This window comes from Mustela nivalis, assembly GCF_964662115.1.
Source record: "Mustela nivalis genome assembly, chromosome: 19".
Taxonomy (NCBI): Eukaryota; Metazoa; Chordata; class Mammalia; order Carnivora; family Mustelidae; genus Mustela; species Mustela nivalis.
Window position 1 is genome coordinate 39,006,025 of NC_139038.1, and position 19,079 is coordinate 39,025,103.

At 53.4% G+C, this 19,079-nt stretch overlaps 1 protein-coding gene and 1 long non-coding RNA gene across 4 annotated transcripts; one reads left to right on the forward strand and one right to left on the reverse strand.

Moving 5' to 3' along the window:
* Positions 1-2,314: 2,314 nt before the first annotated feature.
* Positions 2,315-18,653, reverse strand: DECR2 (2,4-dienoyl-CoA reductase 2). 3 transcript variants are annotated; one of them, XM_082713738.1, is made up of 9 exons: positions 18,206-18,653; positions 9,223-9,291; positions 8,029-8,080; positions 7,354-7,489; positions 5,780-5,904; positions 5,615-5,708; positions 5,304-5,408; positions 4,619-4,836; positions 2,315-3,517 (listed from the first exon to the last, which is right to left on the reverse strand). In XM_082713738.1, the coding sequence occupies exons 2-8, from the start codon at positions 9,225-9,227 to the stop codon at positions 4,619-4,621; spliced, it is 735 nt and encodes a 244-aa protein (XP_082569864.1). In that variant the 5' UTR covers positions 9,228-9,291; positions 18,206-18,653; the 3' UTR covers positions 2,315-3,517. The 3 variants fall into 3 exon arrangements, with proteins under 3 accessions (XP_082569864.1, XP_082569862.1, XP_082569863.1); XM_082713736.1 differs by lacking the exon at positions 18,206-18,653 and adding an exon at positions 17,072-17,351; XM_082713737.1 differs by lacking the exons at positions 9,223-9,291; positions 18,206-18,653 and adding an exon at positions 17,072-17,351.
* On the forward strand, positions 9,299-16,000 carry LOC309854509. The gene is made up of 2 exons (XR_014306267.1): positions 9,299-11,546; positions 11,756-16,000. It is a non-coding gene; the product is annotated as an uncharacterized lncRNA (long non-coding RNA).
* Positions 18,654-19,079: the final 426 nt, after the last annotated feature.

Consider the following 19,079-nt stretch of genomic DNA (forward strand, 5'->3'; position numbering starts at 1 on the left):
GGGCATGGTGCACCCTTGGCAGCTGGGGAGTGTCTGAGAGACGAGGTCTCCCTCAGCCTCTTCCACCTTTCCTGTGCCGTTGGGGTGGCCTAGCCCTGGAGGATGCCACCGCGCACAGGGCAGGAAAGACCCTCTGTTGGGGGAGCGGACAAGGTGAACGACCAGAGTGGCCAGAGATGGACACCGGGACAGCAGTGCGTGGCACAAGTCTGGCAGGGGGAGACCAGCATTAGTGCTTGTGCCTTTTCAAGGTGACACAAAGCTAACACAGGCCAGCCACGGTCGAATGTTACCAAACTACCATGAAACAGGAGAAGTGAGCAGAGAGAAACTCCCCCAAACTAGCCATCCTTATTTCAGACAATTTTAAGGGTTCCTTGGCTGACAGACAGACCAAGGCAAACACACCCAGCTGCCCAGGGTACCATACTGACGTCTCAGCAGCGACCCATGTGGTTCACGACACCAGAGGGCGGACAAGATGGGAGGTGCTCGTTTATCCAATCAGCGCTGAGGCCTGCTGTGCGGTTCAAACTGTGCATCTGCTCCCAGACACTGGTGAGATGCAGGAGAGGCTGGAGGGCCGTGGCCTCCTGGTAGTGCGCAGCCCTCTGCCTCGGCTGGGGTTTTCCGGGGCTCACCTGCTGAAGGGGAAGCTCAGGGTTGGAAGGCCTGTTGATCGGCTTCTGCAGCTCAGGTTTCAGAAAACTCTGACAATCAGCCTTCCTTTCAGAGAAGCCGGCTGTCCCTCCGGGGATTTAGAGATGGCCTGTGTGAAAGGGGAGAAGCAGCTACTTCTCCGCCAGCTGCTACGGAGCCAGAGTGCCCTGCTGGGACGCCAGTATCCCCGCCGGTCCCCTTGCCAGCCTCACCATCTGGCCCGGGGGTGCCTCTGCTGGTGTCTGTGAGCAAGGAGCCCCAGCAGCTGCCCTAGACCCAAGGGACAGAGCCACAGCCAGCGGAGCATCACAGGCAAACCATTGTTTCTGGGCACTTCTGAAGAGACTGGCATTTGATCTGGTAGCCTGAAAACGGCCATCAGCAATGCGGGTGGCACTGCCAATGCGATCGGCTGATGGCCCCAGGGGAATGCAAAGGCAGAGGAAGGGAGATGCCCACCTCCCCTGCCCTGCTTGAGCTGGGATGTCCATTTTTCTTGCCGGAGCACCTGTTTCTCAGACAATCGGCCACCAGTGGCTTTCCTGCATCTGCAGCTTGCAGATGGAGATGGTGGGACTTCTTGGACTCCACAGTCATAGGAGCCAATCCTTATAACAAGCCTCTTCGTATCTACCCATCCATCTCCTGCTGGTTCTGTTTCTCTGGAGAAGCTGACTGAGACGGTCATCAAAATCTGCTTTCCAGCCTCGGTCCTCCTGGAACAAAGCCACTGTGGGGTCCCAGAAGGTGGTCTTGCTTAACCAGACCCCTCGTGGGACCAGGTTTTTACCTCAACTCTGAGAGACCCAAGCTTCACAGGCAGCACGGCATGTCCACCACCGTGCCCCTGGCCACCCCCAGGGCCTTCCTCAGGGAAAGGCAGCAGCCCAACCCGGCAGCTCTGACAACAGCCTCTCTCTCTCACTGGCCAACCTCCCCAGTTGCCACTCTCTCTGCTTTGGTTTTCCATGCAGGAGCTTGGGAAGGACCCATTTGTCTGCCTTGCTGCTGGGCTCGATGCCCATTCGGTCTCCATGATGAGAAACACCTTTATTTCACTAGTAGTATTTTTAGTGGGCTCCATGCCTAGCACGGAGCTCCATGTGGGACTTGAACTCAGGACCCTGAGATCAAGAGTTGGACGCCGAGTGACTGAGCCTCCCAGGCAACCCGTGAACCACGTTTAAGTACCAAGCGCAGGGGACCCCTCTGCCAGGTGGCCTCTCAGCTGCCATCCTTCCCCCTGCATCTTGAAGGCAGGGAGGGTCTCTTCAAAGAATGAAGGGCCTGGGACAGGGGACACATGAGCATGGCGTCAGGGGCACAGGGCTCAGGCTCGTCCTCTAACGGCAACTGCCCGGGGGCAGACCAGGACCTCATGGGCCCATGTAGCCTCCCTGGGGACCAGGCTGGTTGGAGCACACCCCGCCCCCCGGGGAAGCAGACAGCCTCCCCTTGTCCCAGACTGGCCGGGGGATGGGGGCTTCAAGGACTAGGTGGGAAGAGGTTTCTAAACTCACAGAAAAAAGACGGGAAGGAAGCATCCCCATCTCGAAATGACTAGGTCACACTGGTGATTCCTTTAAAGCTACAAACTTTCCCAAACTCCAGTGAATTGTCTCACAGTAAAAAGAGTGTGTTTTAGGGACATGCATTTTTTTTTAAGATTTTATTTATTTATTTGACAGAGAGAGAGATCACAAGTAGGCAGAGAGGCAGGCAGAGAGAGGGGGAAGCAGGCTCCCTGCTGAGCACAGAGCCCAACTCAGGGCTCCATCCCAGGACCCTGGGACCATGACCTGAGCAGAAGGCAGGGGCTTTAGCCCACTGCATGCCCCTAGGGACATGCATTTAATGGCACAATGCAAACTGGTGGTACAGACAGGGAGGGCACTGCGTGCCGGGCCAGACCACATCTGGGAGCGCCTCCCGTACAAGGGCACCTCAGAGCTTCTAACAAACAGCACAGAAAACAAATCCTAGGGTCCAAGGGGTTCCCTTAGGTCCTGGCCTGAATGCCAAAGAGTGATCATCAAAGGAACAAATGAGAGCTAGAATTTTCTGACCCCTCTGGGCCAATGAGAGGCTGCTGGTGACAATGGCCAGCTGGAGGGCCTAGAAAGTGAGGCCCTGAATGGCACAGGACTCAACCCCCTGGGATATCCCAGCAAAGGACAGACTCCAGGGCAGATGGGGGGAAAACCCAGTCCATGTCACCAACGGCTGAGAGGGATGGGTGGCCCCCAGCCAGGGGATCCCATGGTAGTCCAACACCTTGGCGAGGAGATTCAGGATGCCAGGCTTGGGGCAGGAGGGATCAAACACGCTTCTCTAGCCTCCCTGGTCTGGCTTCCCCTTGTGGAGTAAGACCCCCAAGCGGAAGAGCAAGGAAGGGAAGACGGGGGGCCTGAAACACCCTGCTTTCTGCAGACAGGCAGTAGGGCCACCACAGGACCCCCAGGGGACACAGGAAGGAAGACAACAAAGGCCTCCCAGGCTGAGGCGAGGCAGGGCAGTTGGGGGGACAGCCACCAACCACAGGCCAGCTCCCCAGGGAGTTCCAGAACATCCCAGTGCCCCTGACAGACATCCACAGGGTGCAGGCCGGCGAGCAGGGGCCTCACTGCCTGATCACTCCCAATTGAGTACGGGAGACGGGGCTGTGGGGAGGGAATGTGGACACAGCCGAGTTCCCAGAGGACGGGCCAGTGTCCGGCTGAAATGCTGCTGAGACTGTCCAGTGTGGCGGTGGGAGGCAGCCCTTCAAGGAGCACGGCAGGAGCCCTCCCAGAAGTCCTCGGGAGACAGTGGACCAGCTTCCCTTCAGAACACTTCCTTTGCTTCAGGCATCCAGGGCCTGTCAGAAATGATGCCAAGGTCACAGAGGCAGACCGAGGGGCACCAGCTTCCGCCTTCTACACTTGCCCTGGACAGCACCCGAGGGGCCAGTCGAGAGTAGGAAGAATGCTGCGGGTCCCCCTCAGTGCCCAGAGAGGGCGGTGGCAGCCAGGCCCCGTGTACCCCTGGGTGGCGGTGGGGGGATGTGGGGGACAGACACCGTCATCCCTTCTGCGGTCTCCCAGAGCTCCCCAAGATGAGTGTTCCCAGTGACTAGGGGCCAGCCTGGGGCCCACACCCTCCGGCTGCCTGGCCACCCACATGCCATGGGCCCTGAGAACCTGTCTGCCGGCAACCAAACCACAGGAGGCTTCCGAAGACGGGCTTCTCAGCATCACCTGTGTCCTCCAACAAACGCGCCTCCAGGAAAACTGCTCCAACCACGACTTCGTGGTGTGACCATATGCTGTGAGCCTCTGGGTGTCCCTCCACCACATCCACCCCAGAGACAGGACAGGAGCTGGCCACGGCCCTACAGTGCTTCTGCCACCAGCCCACACTGGGAACCCAAGAGGCTTGGGGGACAGAGGAGCTCAGAGACCCAACCACGTCCTCAGCCTTCTTCCAAGGAACCCGCTGCTCAGAGAAGTAGGGTCTGCAGGCCTCACAGGCTGGCCCCGACACGGGGTTAGGGGGAGAGAAGTGGAAGGTAGAGAGCAATGGCAACCCCCCTTCCTCACAGCCCAGCAGGCCCTCAGGCCTCCACAGGGGGTCACAAGTGGAGCTCCCAAAGAGAGGGGTTCCCATCCCCAGCAGGCAAGCCATGCCTGTCCTGATTTGCAGGGAGACCTGAAGTCTGGGGTACAGCTCCATGGACTGGGCCCCTCCCAGCACCACTCAACTGTTCAAGAAGGCTCCTCCCCAGCCCTGCCCTACATACAGTTTTGTCTGTTGGGGTAGCCAAAACCCAAAAGTGCCCCCAAAAGTACTAAAAATATACCAAGGGATTCAGGGGAGACACATCAGGGCCCAAAACAGTGAACATCAGCCCGTTGGATGGGAGTTTCAGGACAGGGCCCAGGGACAGAGTGACCTCCAGAAGGTGAGGGCAGCACATCACCTAGAGCTTAGCAGAGAAGGACGCGAAATCTGCCAGCAACTTGAGGTCGTTGGGGAATGTCAGCCACGCCCCGCCGTCAACCACCAGCACGGCGCCCGTCACGTAGGATGCCAAAGGGCTGGCCAGGAACAGCGCACCGTGGGCGACTTCGGTCTTGTTGCCCAGCCTTTGCAGGGGGATGGCCAGAGTCTTTGTGCTGACACTGGCCTGGGAACCGACTGGAAGGGCAGAAGGAGACTCAGCCCCGTGAACCCTAGGCCCCAAGCCCTCCCCTCTCCTCTGCCCAGCTCTCCCTAAAGCACACCCAGGAGCACTGAGGGCACTGTTAGCCCTACCCTGACAGAGCAGGAAGGCAAGGTCTGGCCACAGCCGCAGGGCCAGCACACAGCTCTGACGCACACTCTGTCAAGGTCCTGGAAGCCCTAATGGGGGCCCCCCTTTGTGTCTGGCCCGAGGCCAGAGGCTCTACGGCCTCTATCTCCAAGGAGCAGCTGCCCACATCTGCCCAACCACTAGTCTCTCGCAGGCGTGCTCCCCAAGAACAGCCAAGACTTGGCTTGAAGACCACCTCTTTGCTGGCCCTGGGAGCCATGAGGAAGTGGTCCTTCACTTGGGCCTGTCCCAGCCGGGTGGGAGAGGGTCCCATGGAGGAACTGTGGGGCATGGGGCTCCCCAAGGGGCTTACCCAGCCGCCGGAAGCCCTCTGTGCCACTGATGGGGCCAGGGGCGAGGCTGTTGACACGGATGTTCTGGGGACCCCACTCCACAGCCAAGTGCCGTGTCATTGCATCTGCAGAGAAGACAGGCAGGCATGAGAGGAGACACAGGGCTGTTCCACTTTTTGTGATGGCTCAGCTGTGAGCTGGGGCTCAGGACCACCCCACTCCACTGCCCACTGCTGGGCCTAGCTTCACTAGGACACTACTGGCTTCCAGGGACAGGCAGGGGAGGGACCCAAGGGAGCCCAGGCAAGCAGAGCAGAGGGGGTGCCCGTACCCACAGCTGCCTTGGCCGAGCCGGCATGCACTTGAAGCACCTGCCCCCGGATCCCCAGTGTCGCAGTGATGTTCACGATCACCCCTCCATGGTCCTGTAACACAAGGGGGCGTGCAGTGAGTGGATGGCCAGAGGATACGGCTCCCAGGCAGAAGGAACACTCACCCTGAAGAACTTCTCATAAAGCACACGAGATGCGTTGAAGGTGCCCAAGGTGTCGATGTCCATCACGGTCTTGAAGGCGTTGAAGGACAACGCACTGGCGGGGCACAGGAAGTTTCCAGCTGCACCTGCAGGGTGCAAGAAGATAGCGGTTGGCGTCCGGGCCCCGGGCAGTTAGGACACATGGGCCCTCAGGGTGGTCCAGGCTGGACAGGGAAGGGGCCTGAGCACTTTGGTAACCTCTTGAAGGATGGGGCAGGATGGGTATCATGGGCTGAATTATGTCCCTCAGAAACACATGCTGAGGGGGTGCCCGGGGTACCCAGTCAATTAAGCATCTGACTCGATTTCAGCTCAGTTGTGAGACTGAGCCCCAGGTCGGGCTATGCACGGAGCATGGAGCCTCCTTAAGACTCTCTCTCCTCCCTGCGTCTAAAAATAATGATAATAATAATAATAATAATAATAATAATACTGGTGATAGGAGTGGAAAGTCGGCTTCTCCCTGCCCCTTAGCTCCTCTTCCTGCACATGAGCACGCTCCCTCTCTCTCGTCAATAAATAAAATCTTTAAATAACAACAACAACAACAACAATAGTTTTTACACACGTGCTAAAATTCGAATCCCTGGTGTGTGTGAATGTGACCTTATTTGGGAATAGGATCTTTGCAGATGCAATCGAGTCAAGAGAGGCCACCGAGGGTCAGGGGCCTAAATCCAAGGCCTGGTGTCCTCCTAAGAAAAGCAGAAAAGACACAGAGACGCATGGGGGAGGCCACACAGAGAGGTCCCAAGCCAAGGGGCGCCGAGGACTGCCAGCAACACCAGAAGCTGAGAGAAAGGGCCGGGACAGACCCTGCCCGGGACCCTCCAACACCTTGGTTTTGGATTTGTGCCCTCATGAGAATGAGAGAACATGTTTCTCCTATTCTAAGCTATTCAGCTCGTGGTGCCTTGTTAGCAGCAGGAAACCAACACACCCCATGTTTTTAAAAGGGAATTTCAGGGCACCTGAGTGGCTCAGTGGGTTAAACCACTGCCTTCGGCTCAGATCATGGTCCCAGGGTCCTGGGATCGAGCCCCACATCGGGCTTTCTGCTCAGCAGGGAGCCTGCTTCCCCCTCTCTCTGCCTGCCTCTCTGCCTGCTTGTGACCTCTCTGTCAAATAAATAAATAAAATATTTAAAAAAAAAAAAAAGGGAATCTCAGCAAAGAATGAACCTTGGTGGTTGGCAGCACCGAGCTCACTGGGACATCAACTCTAGTGGACGCGAGCTGTCCACACCAGGGGGCGCTGTGTGTGCGGACACGTGGAATTCTAGGTACCGGCTGCTCTAGTTCCCTATAAATCTAAAACTTGACCAAACAAATTGTCCATTTCTTCTTTTTTCTTTTTAAAGGGAGAATTTTGGGCCATGAGAGTGCTCTGACTCCTAGGATCTCCACTTGGGCCATGACCGCGCAGACCCAGACTGTGCCTGGGACCTGGAACAGGAGTTCTGAGGCCCCTGAGCATGGAGGTCTGGTACTGCTCACCCATGAGGAGCCCCTGGGTGTCACCCAGCAGCCACTCACAGTTGACAAGAATGTCGATCTTCCCGAACTCCCTCAGTGCCTGGTCCACAGCAGCTGTGATGGCAGGGAGAGCCCGAACGTCCAGAGATAAAGGGAGGCACCGCTGGCCGGTGGCAGCAGCCAGCTTTCTGGCAGCCTAGAAGCCAGACAGGAAGAGAGGTGGGCAGCAGCCCAGTGACTTCTGAGCCTGATGTGGCCAGATGATGCTGGAAAGCCAGGGTGTGCTGCTGGACCCCACTTTGGGAAGGCATAGCTAGCAAGTGGCCACTCTGTGGGGCCACTCTCTTCCCCTGTCCCTGGGATTCTCCTTCCCTATTACCTCCAGGCCACTGGTCCCTGCTCATGGGTCAACGGCAGCTCCAGGTGGCATCTGGATCCTGCCCAGAGACCAGCTGCAGCAGCGGCGAGAGTCTCCTCCCAGGTGGACATGATAGGCAAACCACCCTCAAAACCTTTATGGGCTGAGAGCCCTCTCAGAGCCACAGAACCACCCACCCAACCACAGAGCCTCCTTCCAACAAGGAGACGTTATAAGAATCTGGGGTATTCTTGGGAGGCACTTGCACAGAAGCTGCCTGTTTGTTGGGGGAGCGGGTTTTGGTGTCACCATCTTCTGGGCCTCAGGACCTCCCAGAGCCACCCATGGATGTGGTGGACACAGGAGAGACCCCTCACCTTCAACACTCTTGGAAGGCTTCTGCTGGCTATGACCGTGTGGCAACCATGCCTGCAAAGCCAGAGGGCAGGCGTGAGGGGGGACATGGTGCAGGAGGACAGGCGTGAGGGCACCAAGGTGCAGGGACACACCCAGGTGGCCTCGCGCCCACTGCTCTAGGCGGAGCTCCTTTCCCCCAGGGATCTCAGGCTGAAGCACCAGCCCAGGGCCAAAGGCATGGCCTGCAGACAGCACAGGGGCTTGAGCAAAGCTGAGTGGTGCCCACCCTGGGGTCCGCCATCTGGGTCTCCCTGGCATGGGGTAGCCCAGCCCCGCAGAGCTGTGGGCCCTATGCCCAGCAGCACCTGCGCAGCACTGCAGCAGCCGGGAGCCTCAGATGCACAAACCAGGCGACTGCATGGGGCCTGCAGGGTTCCCCTGGCCTCTCCCTGAGGTCAGACTGGAGGACAGGGAGGGCCCACTCCAAGGCCAGAGCACCCTCCCTGCCTCACCGCCTGACAGACTCAGTCTCACAGGAAGGCCAGCAGCTACCACCTGCTAAGGAGATCCCACCTAAGCCGAGAAATGACCCTCAGCACAGATGGCCACACTCGACTCAGAGAAGCAACATGCACAAAGCCAGCAGCCTGGACAATGAACCCACCTGCGATGGACGAGTCCCCACATCTCATCCAGTGAGACCTACCCCTCTGGTATGGAAAGTGGGGGCCTGGAGAAAAACTGGGAAGGGATCCCTAGGATATCAACAGGCTTTCTCTTTCCCCCAACCCAATCTAACTCTGGCCCTTTCCTGGGTGGGGGTCACAAGCGGTTGACATGGACATAAGCTCACAAATCTCATGTCTCAAGAGACACTGTGCTCTGCACACTGCTGGGGTCAACTTGGCTCACCCCAACCCTGGCTTGGCAAAACCCCAGGGAGCCTGGCAGTAGTAGAGTTACCTCAACCTATTGAACCCTTCCTCTTTGTACAAGTGGGGGTGCTGAGGCTCAACTAATCTCTAGGAGGAGACCCCAGAGTCCTGCCTCCTCCGGGAAAGCATGTGACCCCATTCAGATGCTCCCTGATAGCCTGTTGCCTGGAGCAGCTCCTGCCACCCAGGAGCACCTTGCCCAGGGTCCAGCAGAGCCCATGCAAGGTGGAGTGAGTTTCGGGGAGTAGGAGAACACAGAGGACACAGAGGAGAGCTCACCGCATAAAAATCTCAGCAATCCGGAACCCGATCCCAGAGCCACCACCTGTGATGAAGGCCACTTTGTTCCTAAGAAAACAGGAGGCACTTTAAAGAGATAGATCCCGGGGGGCTTGGGTGGCTCAGTGGGTTAAGCCTCTGCCTTCGGCTGAGGTCATGATCTCAGGGTCCTGGGATCGAGCCCCACTTCGGGCTCTCTGCTCAGCAGGGAGCCTGCTTCCCCCTCTCTCTCTGCCTGCCTCTCTGCCCACCTGTGATCTCTGTCTGTCAAATAAATAAATAAAATCTTTAAAAAAAAATAAAGAGATAGATCCCTACTTTTCTAATAAATGGACCAAAATACACACAGGGTCCAGTGTTTTGCTTGGCTCTCTACACCTCTTTCTCTCTCTTTTTTTGATTTTGGGTCTCTTGATTTATTTAATGTATATTTCTCTGAGTTCATTCTTGGCATTTTAGCATTTTGTTTTCTCCTTCATCTATTCTCTGGACAGAAAAACAAGACAGAAAAACTCACCTCAAAAAAGAGAACAAGAGGCAGTGCTGACTGCCAGGACCTAATCAGCGTGGGCATCAGTAAGACGCCAGAATGAGCATTCAGAATAGCAACTGTAAAGATACTAGCTGGGCTTGAAACAAGCAAAGATACTACAGAATCCCTTTCTGGAGAAATGAAAGAACTCTAATATAAACAAGTCAGAATCAAAAAGGCTATTAATGAGATGCAACCAAAAATGGAGGCTCTAACTGCTAGGAAAAATGAGGCAGAGGAGAGAATCAGTGATGCAGAAGACAAAATGATGGAGAATACGGGAACTGAGAAAAAGAGATAAACAGCCACTGAACCACAAAGGGAGAATCTGAGAGGTAAGTGATACCATAAAGCAAAACAATATTGGAATAACTGGGATCCCAAATGAAGAAGAAAGAGAGAGAGAGTTATAGAAGGTATATTGGAGCAAACTATAGCTCCCAATGTGCCAATCTTGCAAAGGAAACCAACATTCAAGTCCAGGAGGCAGAGAAGCACCCCCTCAAAATCAATAAAAGTAAGTTGATATCTGTGGAAAGCAGCTCAGGACAAGAGAGAGAAACCTACAAGGGCAGAAACATTAGATTGGCAGCACACCTTTCCACAGAGACCTGGCAGGCCAGAAAGGACGGGCATGACCTATTCAGGGCTAAATAAGAAAAATATGCAGCCAAGAATACTTTATCCAGCTAGGCTGTCATTCAGAATAGAAGTTGTGATCAAAACTTTCCTGGACAAACAGAAACTAAAAGAATTTATAATCACCAAACCAGCCCTACAAGAAATATTAAAGAGGATCCTTTGAGCAAAGGGAGAGCTCAAAAGTAACAAAGACCAGAAAGGAACAGAGATAATCTACAGGAACAGCAACTGTACAAGTAATACAATGGCACTGAAGTCATATCTTTCAATAATCACTCTGAATGTAAATGGACTAAACGTTCCAATCAAAAGGGGATATCAGACTGAATAAAGAAAAAAAAAGAGAAAAACCCGCAAGACCTGTCCATATGCTGTCTATAAGACACTCATCTCAGACCCAAAGATTGAAAGCGAGGGGGCAGGAAACAATTTACCATGCTAATGGACCTCAAAAGAAAGCTGGGGTACCAATCCTCCTATAAGATAAATTAGATTTTAAGCCAAAAACTATAATGATAGATGAGGAAGGACACTGTATCATGCTTAAAGGGTCCGTCCAACAAGAAAATCTAACAGTTGTAAATATTTATGCCCCTAACATGGGAGCAGCTAATGATATAAACCAATTAATAACAAAATTAAAGAAACATATTGATAGCAATACAATAATAGTAGGGGACTTTAACACCTCCTCTGTAATGAACAGATCATCTCATCAGAAGATCAACCAGGAAGCAAGGGCTTTAAATCACACATTTGGACCAGATGGACATCACAGATATATTCAGAGCATTCCATCCCAAACAGCAAAATACACTTTCTTCTCTAGTGCACATGGAACATTCTCCAGATTAGATCATGTCCAGGGTCACAAATCAGGTCTCAACTGGTACCAAAAGATGGGATCATTTCCTGCATATTTTCAGACCACAATGCTCTGAAGCTAGAACTCAATCACAAGAGGAAATTTGGAAAGAACTCAAATCCATGGAGGCTAAAGTGCATCCTACTGAAGAACGAATGGGTCAACCAGGAAATTTAAAAAAAACTGAAAAATTCATGGAAACAAATGAAAATGAAAACACAACTGTTCAAAACCTTTGGGATACAGCAAAGGCAGTCCCAAGAAGAAAATATATAGGGCGCCTGGGTGGCTCAGTGGGTTAAGCCTCTACCTTCGGCTCAGGTCATGATCCCAGGGGCCTGGGATCGAGTCCCGCATGGGGCTCTCTGCTCAGCAGGGAGCCTGCTTCTCCTCATCTCTCTCTCTGTCTGTCTCTCTGCCTATTTGTGATCTCTCTGTCAAATAAATAAATAAAATCTTTAAAAAAAAAAAAAGAAAATATATAGTGATACAAGCCTTTCTCAAGAAACAAGAAAGATCGCAAATACACTACCTAACCCTACACCTAAAGGAGCTAGAAAAAAGAACAGCAAATAAAGCCTAAAGCCAGCGAGACAAGAGTAATAATAAAGATCAGAACAGAAATCAATGAAATAGGAACCAAAAGAACAGTAGAACAAATCAATGAAACCAGTTCTTTGGGAAACCAAAGAACCAGTTCTTTGAAAGAATTAAAAGACTGAATAGCCCCTGGCCAGACTTGTCAACAAGAAAAGAGAAAGGATCCAAATAAATGAAATCATGAATGAAAGAGGAGAAATCACACCCACCACTGAAGAAACACAAACAATTACAAGAACATATTATGAGCAACTGTACGCCAACATATTAGTCAACGTGGAAGAGATGGATGCATTCCCAGAAACAGAAACAACCAAAACTGAACCGAGAAGAAAGGAAACCTGAAGAAGCCCACAGTCAGCAGGGAAATTGAAGCAGTCATCAAAAACCCCCCAGGAGGGGAGCCTGGCTGGCTCAGTGGGTTAAGCCTCTGCCTTCAGCTCAAGTCATGATCTCAGGGTCCTAGGATCGAACCCCGCATTGGGCTCTCTGCTGGGCGGGGAGACTGCTTCCTCCTCTCTCTGTGTCAAATAAATAAATAAATAATATAAATATATAAAAATATATATAAATAAAATAAATAAAAATCTTTGTAAAAAAATAAATAAAAGGATGACTCACCATGACCAACTGGGATTTATTTCAGGGCTACAAGGTTGGTTCAAAATCCGCAAATCAACCAATGTGATACAATACATTAATAAAAGAAAGAAAAAGAACCACATGATACTCTCAATAGATGCTGAAAAAGCATTTGACAAAGTACAGCAAAACTCTTCACAGTGTAGGGATGGAGGGTACATACCTCAAGATCATCAAAGCCATCTATGAAAAACCCACAGCGAATATCATTCTCAATGGGGAAAAACTGACAGCTTTTTCCTCTAAGGTCAGGAACACGGCAGGGATGTCCACTATCACCACTGCTGTTCAACATAGTAGTAGAAGTCCCAGCCTCAGCAATCAGACAACAAAAAGAAATGAAAGGCATCCAAATCAGCAAAGCAAGAGTCAAACTCTCACTCTCTGCAGATGATAGGATACTGTATGTGGAAAACCCAAAAGACTCCACTCCAAATCTGCTAGAACATGTACAGGAATTCAGTAAAGTGTCAGGATATAAAATCAATGCACAGAAATCAGTTGCATTTGTCTACAGCAACAATGCGACAGAGGAAAGAGAAATTAAGGAGTCAATCCCATTTACAATTGTACCCAAAACCCATAAGATACCTAGGAATAAAAGAGGCAAAGAGTCTGTACTCAGAAAACTATAAGGTACTCTTAAAGAAATTGAGGAAGACACAAAGAAATGGAAAAACGTTCCACGCTCATGAACTGGAAGAACAAATATTGTGAAAATGTCTATGCTACCTAAACCAATCTACACATTTAATGCAATCCCTATCAAAATTCCATCAATTTTTTTCAAAGAAATGGAACAAATAACCCAAAAATTTATATGGAACCAGAAAAGACCTCAAATAATCAGAGGAATGTTGAAAAAGAAAACCAAAGCTGGAGGGATCACAATTCCAGACTTCAAGCTCTATTACAAAGCTGTCATCATCAAGACAGCATGGTACTGGCACAAAAACAGACACACAGATCAATGGAACAGAACAGAGAGCCCAGAAGTGGACCCTGAACTCTGTGGTCAACTAATCTTCAACAAAGCAGGAAAGAATGTCCAATGGAAAAAAGCCAGTCTCTTCAACAAATGGTGTTGGGAAAATTGGAAAGCCACATGCAAAAGAATGAAGCTGGACCATTTCCTTACACACACACAAAAATAGACTCAAAATGGATGAAAGACCGCAATGTGAGACAGGAATCCATCCAATTCCTTGAGGAGAACATAGGCAGATACCTCTTTGACCTCAGCCGCAGCACCTTCTTCCTAGAAACATCGCCAAAGGCAAGGGAACCAAGGGCCAAAATGAACTACTGGGACTTCATCAAGATCAAAATTTTAAATCAAAAGCTTTTAGACACCAAAGAAAAGTAAAAAAAAACCAAAGACATCTGACAAAACGGAAGGAGATATTTGCAAACGTCTTTTTTTTTTTTTTTTTTAGGTTTTATTTATTTATTTGACAGTGAGATCACAAGTAGGCAGAAAGGCAGGCGGTTGTTGGGGGGAGGCAGGCTCCCTGCTGAGCAGCGAGCCTGATGTGGGGCTCAATCCCAGGACCCTGAGATCATGACCTGAGCCGAAGGCAGAGGCTTATCCCACTGAGCCACCCAGGCACCCCAATATTTGCAATGGTCTTATCAGATAAAGGGTTAGTATCCAGAATCTATAAAGAACTTATCGCAGATGCCAAGGTGTTCCATTGGTTAAGCATCTGCCTTTGCTCAGGTAATGATTCCAGAGTCCTGGAACTGAGCCTGGCAGGTATCAGGCTCCTTGCTCAGCAGAGTCTGCTTCTCCCTCTGCTGGCCACTCACCATGCTCGTGCACTCGCAGTCTCTCGCTGACAATTTAAAAAAAGAAAGAAAGAAACTAACCCTAAGAACAAATAATTCAACCAAGAAATAGGCAAAAAACACGAACAGACATTTCTCTACAGAAGACATACAAATGCTTAACAGACATGAAAAAATGCTCCACATCACTTGCCATCAGAGAAGTACAAACCAAAACCACCACAAAATGATACCTCACACCAGTCAGAATGGCTAAAATTAGCAAATCAAGAAATGACACATGCCGGTGAGAATGCGGAGAAAGGGGAACCCTCCTACACTGTTGGTGGGAATGCAGGCTGGTGCAGCCGCTCTGGAAAACAGCATGGAGCTTCCTCAAAAGGTGAAAAAACAGAGCTATCCTACAACCCAGCAATTGCATTCCTGGATATTTACCCCAAAAATACAAATGTAGTGATGTGAAGGGGCACCTCCTCCCAATTTTTATAGCAGCAATGTCCACAATAGCCAAAGTATGGGAAGAGCCCAGATGTCCACATACACACAATAGAAAATTACACAGCCATCAAAAAATTAAATCCCTATGTCATTAATTACCATATATATAAGTGGCATAATATTCCACTAAAAAAAAAAAAAGATTTCCGGGGCACTTGGGTGGCTTAGTCATTAAGCAACTTAGTCATTAAGCAAGTCATTCAGCTCAGGTCATGATCCTGGGGTCCTGGGATCAAGGCCTGAGTTAGACTTCCTGCTCCTTGGGAAATGCCGAAATGCCTGCTTCTCCCTCTCCCTCTGCCAGCTGCTCCCCTTGTTTCTGCACTGCTTCAAGTAAATAAATAAATAATCTAAAAAATAAAAATAAAAAACAAAGACTTCCGTGCTAGTTTTAAATACATGGGGCGCCTGGGTGGCTCAGTCAGTTAAGCTTCTGACTCTTGATTTTGGCTCAGGTCATGATCTTAGGGCTGTGTGTGGGGAGTCTGCACGAGATTCTCTCCTTTTCCTACTGCCTGCCCCACCTCTGTTCCTGCATGCACACACGCACGTGTGCACACTCTCTAAAATAAATAAATCTTTAAAATGCATGTGTAGGGCGCCTGGGTGGCTCAGTAGGTTAAGCCGCTGCCTTCGGCTCAGGTCATGATCTCAGGGTCCTGGGATCGAGTCCCGCATGAGCTCTCTGCTCAGCAGGGAGCCTGCTTCCCTCTCTCTCTGCCTGCCTCTCCGTCTACTTGTGATTTCTCTCTGTCAAATAAATAAATAAAATCTTTAAAAATAAGTAAATAAAATAAAATGCATGTGTATATTTAATAAAAAACTGAAATCTTGGGGCGCCTGGGTGGCTCAGTGGGTTTAGCCCTCTGCCTTCTGCTCAGGTCATGATCCCAGGGTCCTGGGATTGAGCCCCACATCCGGCTCTGCTCAGCCGGGAGCCTGCTTCCTCCTCTCTCTCTGCCTGCCTTTCTGCCTACTTGTGATCTCTCTGTCAAGTAAATAAATAAAATATTTAAGAAAAAGAAAAAAAGAAAAAGAGAAAGAAATCTTGCTATTCGCAACAACGTGGATGGAAGTAGAGAGTATTACGGTAAGTGAAGTAAGTCCGTCAAAGATAATGACCATACGATCCCACTAACAGGTGGAATTTAAGAAACAAAACAGGATCATGGGGAAGAGAAGGAAAAATAGAACAAGAGGAAATCAGAGAGGGAGACAAACCCTGAGAGCCTCTTAACTATAGTTAAGGGGAGGGCTGCTGGAGGGGAGGGCGGTGGGCGGAGAGGGCACCCCGATGGTGGACAGAAAAGGCAGATGACTCCGCGAGCACTGGGAGTTTTATGAGACCGACTGATCGCTGATCCCTACCTCGGAAACCAGGAATACACTCTATGCTCACTAACTGAATTTAAATTTGAAAAGATAAATTACTGGGGCGCCTGGGTGGCTCAGTGGGTTAAAGCCTCTGCCTTCAGCTCAGGCCCTGATCCCAGGGTCCTGGGATCGAGCCCCGCATAGGGCTCTCTGCTCCGTGGGGAGCCTGCTTCCTCCTCTGCCTGCCTCTCTGCTTACTTGTGATTTCTCTCTGTCAAATAAATAAATAAAATCTTAAAAAAAAAAAAAAGAAAAGATAAATTACTTAAAATTTTAAAAAATTTAAAATTTAAGATTAAAGAAAAAAAAAAAAAAAAGGAACAGTCAGAATAAAAATCGCGAAATTCTAAGAGAGAGAGCGCGCGAGCGCGAGCGATCCCCGCAGACCCGGGGCGGGAGGAAGCTCTTGACCGTCCACTGCGCGCTCCCAAAGGCAGAGCTGATGGCCAGGGACGCGGGGGGGGGGGGGCTGCAAGGCGGCTCGACGCTCCTTGCTCGAGCCCGCAGCCCCCGGCTTCTGGGGCTCCGCGGAAAACGGTCTCACTGCGAGAAGCTCCGCTCAGAGCCACGAGCTACCGGGCGCCTGAGGGCTCGCGGCGGAGCCGAGACCGCGTCCCGGGCCCGAGTTCAAGCCGCGCGGGGCACGGAACCTGCCCGGGACGGGCAAGTCATCAAGTCCTCCGCAGAGCGCGGCTCCGGAAACAGACGAGCGCCCGCCACGGCCCCTGAGCCCACCGCCCAGGACCGCCGCCCGGAGCCCCCAACCCAGACACGGACGCGGCCGACAGAGCGAAGCGGCGCAGACCACCGGCGTCCCCACGCCCCGCGGCGCCCGCACCACCTCCGCAGAGGCCGCCCCGGCCCCCGCCCCGGGATCCCCACCCCGTGACCCCCACCCCCGCCCTCACTGCAGCAGGTCGGGGCAGAAGTGATGGCGGTACTCAGGGAGACACTCGTCCTCGCTAACGTCGGGCGGCGGCTGGGCCATGGCGCTCGGTGCGCGCGGCGAGGACGGCTGAGACCGGACCGGTCGGGAACCCGAGCGCCTCCGACACCCGCCACGCTCGCCGGCCGTCAACCCCTACAACGGCGGGGCACCGAAGTCCAGGGTGCGGCCCACTGCGTCCGACGGCTCCGCCCGCACCGCCCCCAGCCGCCGCCTCTTCCGCCCAGGACTCCACGCCCACGGAGCCCGACGGCACCACCCCCCAGCCACCTCCTCTTCCGCCCAGGACGCCCCGCCCACGGCGCCCGACGGTACCGCCCGCCCCGCCCCCAGCTTCCTCCTCTGCCGCCCAGGACGCCCCGCCTATGGCGCCCGACGATTCCGCCCGCCCCGCCCCCAGTCACCTCCTCTTCCACCCAGGACGGCCCGCCCAGAGCCACCTCCTCTTCCGCCCAGGACGCCCCGCCCACGGCGCCTAACTACCCCCGCCAGTCCCACCCACATCCCCCACCTCTTCCGACTAGGGCGTCCGCCCACGGAGTCCGAAGGCTCCGCCCACAGACTACTCCTGTTCCTCCCCGGACGCTCCGATAGCACCGCCTATAGGCACCACCTCTTCCGCCCAGGACGACCCGCCACAACCACCTCCGCTTCCGCCCAGGACGCCCCGCCTACGATGTCCGAAGGCCCCGCCCACAGCCACTTCCTCTTCCGCCCTCCTCCCCGCCCCCCGCCCCCCGCCACTACCTTTTCCGCCCAGGACGCCCCGCCTGTGGCGCCGGAAGACAGGCCCCGCCCGTAGCTGCCTCCGGTTCATCCTAGGACACCCCGCTAGCCCAGCCCACAGCTGCCTCCAGCTCCTCCCAGGACGCCCAGCCCACAGCGTCCGGCCGCCACAGACGCCCCGCCCACAGCCACCGCTTCCCTCCCCCAACCCTGACCGCCCCGCCAGCCCCGCCCATAGCCTCCGCTCTTCCTCCCATGACGCCCCGCCCACGGTGCCCCAAGCCTCCCCGCCAGCCCCGCCCACAGCCGCCTCCTGCTCCTCCGGTAACGTCGCTCCCACAGAGGCCGACCGCCTGCTAGCAGCGCCTACAGCGGCCATGGCTTCTCCCAGGATCTTTGACTCTCCGCGGCGGCGGGGCCTGCGAGCAAGGGAGGCTGGTGGCGACGCGCGCAGGCGCCGTGTGGCGGGTGAGTCCCCAAGGCGGGGACCGCTTGAGCGGGCTACGGGACTTCCGCGTCCGAGTCTCTGACAAGTCTGGGTGTCAGTTCGGTGCTGGGAGCCAGCGGGGCACGGCGACACTAAGTTCCCGGCTTAAGGGGCGCCCTCGCGCGCCCGCTCTGCACGTAAGACACCTGGTCGGGGCGCCTGCGCGGCTCACTGGGTTAAGCGACTGCCTTGGGCTCAGGTCGTGGTCCGAGTCCTGGGACGGAGCCCCGCGTCGGGCTCCCGGTTCCGCCCGGAGTCTGCTTCTCCCTCTGACCCTCTCCCCTCTCGCTCTCACGCTCCCAAATTAAGCCTCAAAACAACAACACCTGGGGGGGCACCCCCTTTACTGTTGCATAAACACGACAGAGCAGGAGCGAGGACCCCGGCCCAGGAAAGCCACGGTCAAGGACAGCCTTCCCCTCGCGCAGCCAACCCCAGTGCCGGTTCCCAGAACGTCGGTTTCATGACCCATGAGGAAGGTCTGGGCACGTCGTCCGAGCCATCACGTGCAGGCACGGGTAGCGACGAGGGCTGCAAACCCGGGGTCAGGGCATCCTTTGTAAAGATGTCAGAGTAAGTGAAGACCGAGGTGGCTCAGCAGGTGTAACGATATGCAAGGTCCAGTACCTGGGACAAGGGACCGGAGACACATCTGAGGCCCCGGGTGTAGTGTGCAGTGTGTAATGCCAACGTGAGAAAAAGCAGACACAGGCAGCTCCAGTCAGTCTCCACCATAGGAAGCCATGAAAGGCCTCCT